The 8,821-nt window shown below is 37.6% G+C and overlaps 1 protein-coding gene across 1 annotated transcript in view; it reads left to right on the forward strand.

Annotated features, from left to right (window-relative positions):
* The first annotated feature begins 2,847 nt into the window (after positions 1-2,847).
* LOC123234348 (cholesterol side-chain cleavage enzyme, mitochondrial) overlaps positions 2,848-8,821 on the forward strand; it is a 26,029-nt gene continuing 20,055 nt past the window's right edge. The window contains exon 1 of the mRNA XM_044660256.1: positions 2,848-3,146. Coding sequence (XP_044516191.1) covers positions 2,848-3,146 — 299 coding nt within the window. The remainder of the gene's footprint in view (positions 3,147-8,821) is intronic.

Genomic DNA, 8,821 nt, shown 5'->3' on the forward strand with positions numbered 1-8,821 from the left:
ACTCATGGTTGCTCCCACATCACAATGAAACATCTAAGGAGGATTGTCATAGAGAGATCAAATTTATCATTCCAAGTATGCCAGAACTCACCAGGGTGTCCCTGTGGCTCATTTTCATTCCAAACAGTGAAAGGCACTTAACCTTAGTAATGGGATGAGAGATGGGACAAGGGTCCAGAATGAGTGAAGAGATCTTTGAAAGATATTTTAAATAGAGAATCTTTCCCCAAACTTCTTCATTCTTTCACCTAAGCCTCTTTTGTTGACTTTTTACTTGATTACATCCAATGGTTGTTCCAAATGTTTCCTTAAAATTCTACTTCCATTTCTAGACTCAAGGATATTTCACAAGAGGATCTAAGCCAACATGCGTGAGCTTCATCATATGACATCCTCTCTAAACAAATCATCCTCCTAATGTGGGAGACTATATATGGTATTGCAGGGAGGGAGGAGATTGGGCCAGAATGTAGGAAAACTGTGCTTTAAACCCATCTCTGTCACTCTCCATATGCCGTTGGGCAAGCCTTTTGATCTCTTTGTACCTCAGTTGCCTCATCTGTTCCGTTATTGTCTCCTTTCCCTCCTTTACCCCGAAGTTGGATGTACAAAGCTCAGTATTCTGCCTGCCCTTTCCTCACACTGTGGAGTAAACAAACTTTGAACAATGAGCCAAGGACATCTTTTTCTCAGGCATTTCTGTGATGGAGTAAATGAGAGGAATCATGGTTCCAACAATTTCAGAAGAAGATAGAGAGATGCACTTTGCAAGCTCATGACTAGCAGTAGAAAGAGTATAGAGGCAGAGAATCTGGGTTGAAATCTTTGCTCTAAATAGAATGAAAATTATAAGAACATGAGTCATTCCCCAACTGACAATGGATAGGGATATGAATAGGCAGTTTTTTGAAGAAGAAATCAAAGTCACATGAAAAATGCTCCAAAACACTACTGATTAAAGAAAGAAGTTCTATAAAAAAAAATGCTATCTACCTCCAGAGAAATAACCGATGGGGTCTAAATACAAATTGACACAAACTTTTAAAACTTTCTTTCTTTTTCTTCTTTTTGTCTGTATTTTCTTTTGCAACATGGCTGATATGGAGATAATTTTGTAGGATTTTATACATATAATAAATATCAAGTTATTTGCCTTCTCAAGGTGTGAAGAGGAAGAAGAGAGAATCTGGAACTCAAAATTTTAAAAAATGAACATTAAATTTTTTACATTTAATTGAGAAAAATAAAATAAAAGAAAAACATTTAAAAAAAGAAATCTTTGGTCTGCTATTTACTTATTACCTGTGTAATTGGGGGCAACTTATGGCTTCTTTGAGTGTGAGGTTTCTCTTCCACAATATAAGGGGGTTGGACTAGACCAGTGGTTCCCAAACTTTTTTGGCCTACCGCCCCCTTTCCAGAAAAAATATTACTTAGCCCCCTGGAAATTAATTTTTTAAAATTTTAATAGCAATTAATAGGAACGATAAATGCACCTGCGGCCATCACAGCCCCACTGGATCGCTGCAGCACCCACCAGGGGGCGGTGGCACCCACTTTGGGAATCACTGGACTATACCATTTAACTTCTAAATCTGTGATCTTATGTTCAGCTAATAATCTTTCAAGGGTGTGGGGAAGGGACACTAGAAACTGGTCTGCATGATACTGTTGGCATATACATGGCACATACACTATGTAGTTCTGATCCTTGCCCTGTGCTATTGGACAGTCTATTCACTCTGTTGGATCTAATTTTCATCTCTGGACCAATGATCTTTCTAAAGTAGCTCAGGTTGTTGTTCAGTCATGCCTGACATTATGTGATTCCCATGCACTTTGTCCATTGAGTTTTCTTGGCAAAGCTATAGGAGTGGTTTCCCATTTCCTTCTCCATTGTGCCCCCATTTTATAGATGAGAAACTGAGGCAAATAAGGTTGTCACTTGCCCAGGGTCACACAACTGGTAAGTATCTCAGGCTGGATTTGAATTCTGGTCTTCTAGGTCTGGTGCTCTAGCCACTGTATTGCCTAGCTGCCTTAGCTCAGATATCATCTCCTTTTATGAAAATTTCCCTGCTCTTTACTATGACCAATATCCTATCCTTCTACGTATTTTTCTAGATCATTTTATCGGAGCATCTTTTGATTCCTTCACTCCCTACCCTCATTAGAAACCAAGTTCCTTGAGGACAAGGGGTTGCTTTTATATTCCTAGAGCTAAGTAAGCACTGCTATCTATCCATCCATCCATCCATCCATCCTTTGTTTACCTACTGACCTATTTATTTGTTCTGTTTCTCTCTATCTCTCTGTCTCCCTCTCTGTCTCTGTCTCTTTCTCTCTTTACCTCTGCCTCTGTGGGTTTTTGTATCTGTCTATCTGTCTCTGTCCCTCCCTCCTCTCATACTCTACTTCTCTGTATACATTTCCTACTAGCATATAAGCTCGTTGGGGCTGGTACTATATCATTTTTATCTCTGTTATCACAATGCCCTGTATATGGTAAACACTTAATATGTTTCTTTAATCACATTTTCTTGCTCTCTAGGTTAACCCTTTTTTTGAGGGATTGGATGATTGAAATCCCATCTCCCAGTACAAGTAACAGCCTTGATACTGCCTTATTTGGAAGGAATCCAGTGGGAGGAGAGAGAGAGAGAGAGAGAGAGAGAGAGAGAGAGAGAGAGAGAGAGAGAGAGAGAGAGAGAGAATCAGTGGCTATGCCAAGTTTCATAGCCTTGAGCTTGTATCATTATAAGCACTGAGTTGAGAGACCCAGGGATAGTCCTGTTCCTGGCAGCAGCAGCAATAACAGCAGCAGCAGTAGCAACAGCAGCATCTGGGATGATGTTAGCCAGGGGAGTCTCACACCAGTCAGCTTTAACCAAGAGCCTTCATTGCCTCTTTGGCTCCCCAAGGGAAGATGTTTGGAAGTCTAATATCCGGAGAGTGCAGCTGCAGGCCAGAGGAGGTGACCTGCATGGCTTCCCTGTCCGGGCTCGGAGACCCCGGCCCTTCAGTGAAGTGCCCACAAGTGGGTCCAATGGTTGGATGAACTTGATCCGTTTCTGGATGGAAAAAGAGATGCATAACATCCATTTCCGAAATGTACGGAACTTCCAACAATTAGGCCCAATATACCGGTAAGTTAGATCCTCCAGAAAGGTGGAGTAAGGCAAACAACTACCTACTCAGGGTACCAAGAGTTCATTTTTATGTGACCTTTTATAAATGTACTTACTTTTCATAACTTTAGCACATCAAAATTTATTTTGTGGCAGGTCAAATTGAATATATTAATGTTGTTAAGAGGGGCTGATCAGGGGAGTTTTTAAATTTCCTTGATGACTTTAACTCTTAGGACAGTGTTGATGAAATCTCTGGACTCCATCTTAAAATATTTTAAAATTATCAAAGGAAATGCCAAATTTCGTTTTAAAAGGTTAGTGAAAATAAAGAGGTCATTAAAAAAAACCATCCAAGTTCATGGACATTCTGAAGTCGATCTCTGGATCTCAGATTAAGAACTCTTGGCTTACAGGTTGGTAAGTCTTTATTTGGAGTGGTTGGAGCCCCTTCTCTGCCCCTTACACAGACATATCTCTGGGAGAGTGTCATTAGGGGTATCAATTTTCCAATCCTTCTTGAAGCACACACATAAATTCCTTGTCCTCAATTCTGGGCTCAGGCTGTTGGTGTCCCTTCTCTATCATGCTTTTTCTTTCCTACCCCATCCCTCAACCCTTATCCCTACTCTGCTTCACAGTATTTCTTTCTCTTTTTGACCTATTTGCTTTGTTGTAGACAGGTCTAGGAAAGGGGGATGGAAATGTAAAGGGGCTGTCTATGTTGGAGAGGGTGTTTATGGCACATCACAAGGCTTGCTAAGTCCCAAGTCTGCCTCCTGCCCCCTTTACCCCTTATATCTTTCTCTATAAAGAGGACAAATAGAGCCACTCCTCTTCCCAAGGATTATTGAGTTGATTTCTGAGACTGAGGTGGGATAATGGAAAGACTCAAAGCTAGGAAAACTGGATTCATGTTTTGGATTAGCTACTAACTAGATGCATGACCCTGAGCACAGCTGACTTTCACTCTTAGGATTGTAGTTCCCTTGCCTGTAAAGTGGAGTGGGGGTGAGGGGGTGGTGGTTGAGCTAGAGAAGGGCTTTTAAATTTTGATTGCATTTTGCATCCCTTGGCAGTGCCTGGTGAAGTCTGTAGACTCTGAAGAATAAAGTTTTTAAATGCATAAAAAATAAATGAGGTTACAAAGGAAACCAATTACATTGAAATACAATCATACACACACACACACACACACACACACACACACACACACACACACACACGACAGGATCATGGACTCCCAAGTTAAGAACTCCTGGTTTAGAGGCTCTGTACATCTCAATTTATGATCCAAAGACCCTACCATAATAACTCTTGGTAGCAAAGACCCCACTTGATGACTCTTGGTAGCATGAGACAATGTGTTTAAAGAAATCTTGGTTGACTGCCTATAGTGATGCTCAGAGCACTTTCTGAGCTGAGTGTACCTCTCTAGAGTTGGAGGGTCATTATTTCCTTCTAGAAGGTTATTTATTTATCTTTTGTGTAAGGCAAGAAAGAGGGAAGGGAATGGGAATGTAGAACCTTGTGGCTTGCTCTGTTCTTCTGTAACTTTTGTAAGCTTAGATGGAATTCCTGTTACATAGAAGCCCTGGACCTGATGCTGAAACTGTCTCTGCCTTCCCACAGTTTATATCCTGTATATACTCTACTGCATATGCATATTCCCTATTTCGACTGTACTATAGAGATTTAAATCTTATTTCTATTATGCTGTATATACTGTATCCTCTACTGTAGACATGTATATCCTACTCTTACCATACTGTATTTACTTATATCCCATATATATTATACTGGACATCTTTATTTACTATTTCTACTGTTCTGTACATATGAGTTCTATTATTCTATATATGTTTATATACTACTTATACCCTATATATACTATACTAGATATACACATATCCTGCTTCTACTATACTATATGTACTTATATTCTATATTGTATATACTTATATCCTATTTATACCATACTCATTTATTTTTTTACTCATATATTTACTCATATACTTTTTAGACTATAGTACATATACTTTATATAATTTAGTGTATATATAGTATAAACTATACCTAGTATACACTATATAGTGTATATTTTATCTAGTATATGCTTATATACTGTTTCTACTATACTGTATATACTCACATCATATATATAGTATGATGTATATACTTTTATACTATTTTGCATATATATGCTATTTGTATTATACTGTATATACTTATATACTACTTATGCCCTATTTATTTATATTTATACTATATTGTATATATACATATCCTACTTCTACTATACTATATATATTTATATTCTATAGTGTATATACTTATATCCCATCTATTATACTTTAAATAGCCATATGCTTTTTAGACTATTCTATATGTACTTAAATATGATTTATACTATACTGCATATACTTTATATAATTTAGTATATATAGTATATATTTTTATATAGTATATGCTTATATACTATTTCTACTATACTGTATATATCCCACATATTCTATAATGTATATACTATTTATACTATTCTGCATATACACTATTTATATTACACTGTATTTACTTATATACTATTTATACCATGCTGTGTATACTCATACTCTATATATGCTATACTGCATATACTTATATACTATACTGTATATACTTTATAAACAAATTGTACTATACTTTATATACTTATATCTTATATATCCTATATAGTATATATTTATATACCATTTATACTATTCTGTACCTATATACTACTTATACTAGACTGTGTATACTTATATGCCATTTATACTATACTGTATATATACTTATATATTCTAGATTATATATACTTATATACTATATATTTATATCTTATATGCCCTATACCATGGATACATTTATACTATATGGTATATACTCATATCCTATGTATGCTACATTGCATATACTTACATACTACATGGTATATGCTTCCATACTACTTATACTATATAATATATACTCATATCCTATATTATATATACTATACTAGATATACTTATATAGTATACTTAGATACTATACTTTAGGATAAAATGTGTACACAGATAAGTGATGTGATTATGCAATGAAGAAACAAAAAATAATAACTACTCTTGGGATGAAGGAGGGCTTCATGGAGGAGATGGCGACTGTCCTGAAAGAAGATGAAGATTCTGAGGAGCTGCCATGAGGTAGGATGGAGAGCCAGGAAGAGTGGATTTCTTGAGCAAATGCATGGAGACAATAGTTGGAATGTTGAGTCCTAGCAGCTGCTAGTAGCCCAAGATAGGGCATCCTGAAGTGGGTAATGGGAGATATGGTAGAAAGGCAAGTAGGTACCCGATTGTGGAGACCCTTAAATGCCAGGCTGGGTAGTTTGCATTTTGTTCTAGGGACAAAAGGTAGTTACTGAAGGCTGTTGAATAGGGGAATGATGGTAGGATCTATGCTTTAGGAATATTCTTTTGGAGTTAGATAGAGTATAGTTTGTTTAGGGCAGGAATTGAAAAAGGGAAGCAATTGATTATTAAAACACTTCATATGAGATAATGTATTAAGAGGAGACCTGGAGAGCTGGTCCATTGAGTCTCATCCCTTCCTTCTATAGATGAGGAAACTGAATCAGAGGGAGGTGAAGGGACTCACCCAAGGTGACACAGATAATAAATCAGAGGCAGGATTTGAACCCAGGTCTTCTGGCTTTGGGGTCAGTATTCTTTTCACCATGTCATGAGATCTTTCTGTATATATTTAAAACTGATGTTATAGAAGTTTTTAGGGTTTGCAAAGCATTTTCCATGCATGATGCCACTTGAGTCTCATAAAACTCAGTGAAATAGGGACTGTAGGCAATATTATCACCATTTTACAGATGAGAGAACCAAGAGAGGGGTGAAGTAACTTGCACTCAGAGGTAGATAAATGGTATAGTGGATAGAGTGCTGTTCCTGAAAGACCTGAGTTCAAATCCAGCCTCAGACACTTGCTAGCTGTGTGATCCTGGATAAGTCACTTCACCTCTGTCTGACTCAGTTTCCTCAACTGTAAAATGGGGATAATAATAACATAATCACCTCAAGGGGTAGTTGTAAGGATAAAAATGAAATCATATCTAATGTGCTTATCGTAGAGCCTGGCACATAGTGCTTCATGGATGTTTATTTCCTTTCCTTTTCCTGGGACATTTATGAGCACATAGTAAGTATCTGGGGTAGAATTCCAATCCAGGTCTTTCAAATTTCAAATTCAGGACGCTATCCATTATGACACTCTTCTGGGAAATTACTGTGTGAGTCAAATCAAGTTGGTGTACTTTTATTAAGCACTGTCCCTGGGTCAGGCACCACAGGAGAAAGGGGATATAAGCCTGGCAATATTATGCAAAGTATTGACTCTAAGCCAGAAGACAAGAGTTTAAAAAAAAAGAATTGATACTAAGTATTGGTTCTAAAGCAGAAGAGCGATAATGGCTAAGCAATGGGGTCAAGTGACTTGCCCAGGGTCACACAGCCAGGAAGTATCTGAGGACAGATTTGAAGTTATGACTCCCTGTCTCTGGACCTGACTCTCAATCCACTGAGCCACCCAGTTGCCCTGTCACCCCGTGTATATATCTTTATATATATTTGTCTTCTCCATTAGAATGTAAACTCACTATTCATTCTTTATACTTCTATTCCCAGCACTTAGCCCAATATTTGGCATAGTGTAGATGTTTAAGAAATATTTGATGATTGAGTATGTAGAGGCTTTCAATGTCATCTAGTCCAACCTCCCCATTTGGAAGATGAGTGAATGGCTGAGATGTGTCAGGGTCTTGTGCACTGCACCCCCCTAAATTCCCCACTTCTGCCCCCTACCACTTGATCAGGTTCCCAGGTTGTTCTCCCACTGCCCTGATCCAGAGGGATCTCAGTTCTCAGGCCCAAATTAATAAAAGTACCAGGATGCTCTATGGCTTCATTCCTTTATGTGTGAAAAAGCCTCTTTAATTGAATTATATTTATTGGAGTTGAGAGGTAGGACTTATACTTTTTTCCCCAAACCCTTACCCTCTTAATACTTAATAATATACTAATTAATATACATATAATTTATATATAAATGATTAATACTATATTCTATGGCAGAAAAGTGGTAAGGGCTAGGCTATGGAGGTTAAGTGAAATGCCCTGGGTCAAACACCTAGGAAGTGTCTGAGGTCAGAATTGAACCCAGGACCTTAAAATCTCTAGACCTGGTTCTCTATCTACTGAAGCCACCTCTGCTCCCAGGATTTGAACTTCTTAGAAGTCTTATCCTTTCCTGCATTTGGTATCACAGAGACACCTCCCCTCTTACACTTAAATCACTTAAATCTTATACTTAAATACTTGCATCACTTAAATGCTTTATTTTATAATGAAAAGGCTAAAAAAACACCTACACTAAAGATATTAACAGGGAAGTTATGAAAAATCCTCAGTGGAAAGGTTGACATTATCCGAATTTCTGAATTTGTTATCAAATATATAGGCAGGTCATGGGAAAGATAAAGCTTGAGCTTGGGGAGTAGGAAGGAGGAGGGAGGGAGAGGGGGAAAGAAGGCATGTTTTCCTTTTGACTGACCTTGTATCTACTTTGCAGAATATTTTCATCAGAGAGAGAGAGAGAGAGAGAGAGAGAGAGAGAGAGAGAGAGAGAGA

The sequence above is a fragment of the Gracilinanus agilis genome, chromosome 2 (assembly GCF_016433145.1).
Source record: "Gracilinanus agilis isolate LMUSP501 chromosome 2, AgileGrace, whole genome shotgun sequence".
Lineage (NCBI taxonomy): Eukaryota > Metazoa > Chordata > Mammalia > Didelphimorphia > Didelphidae > Gracilinanus > Gracilinanus agilis.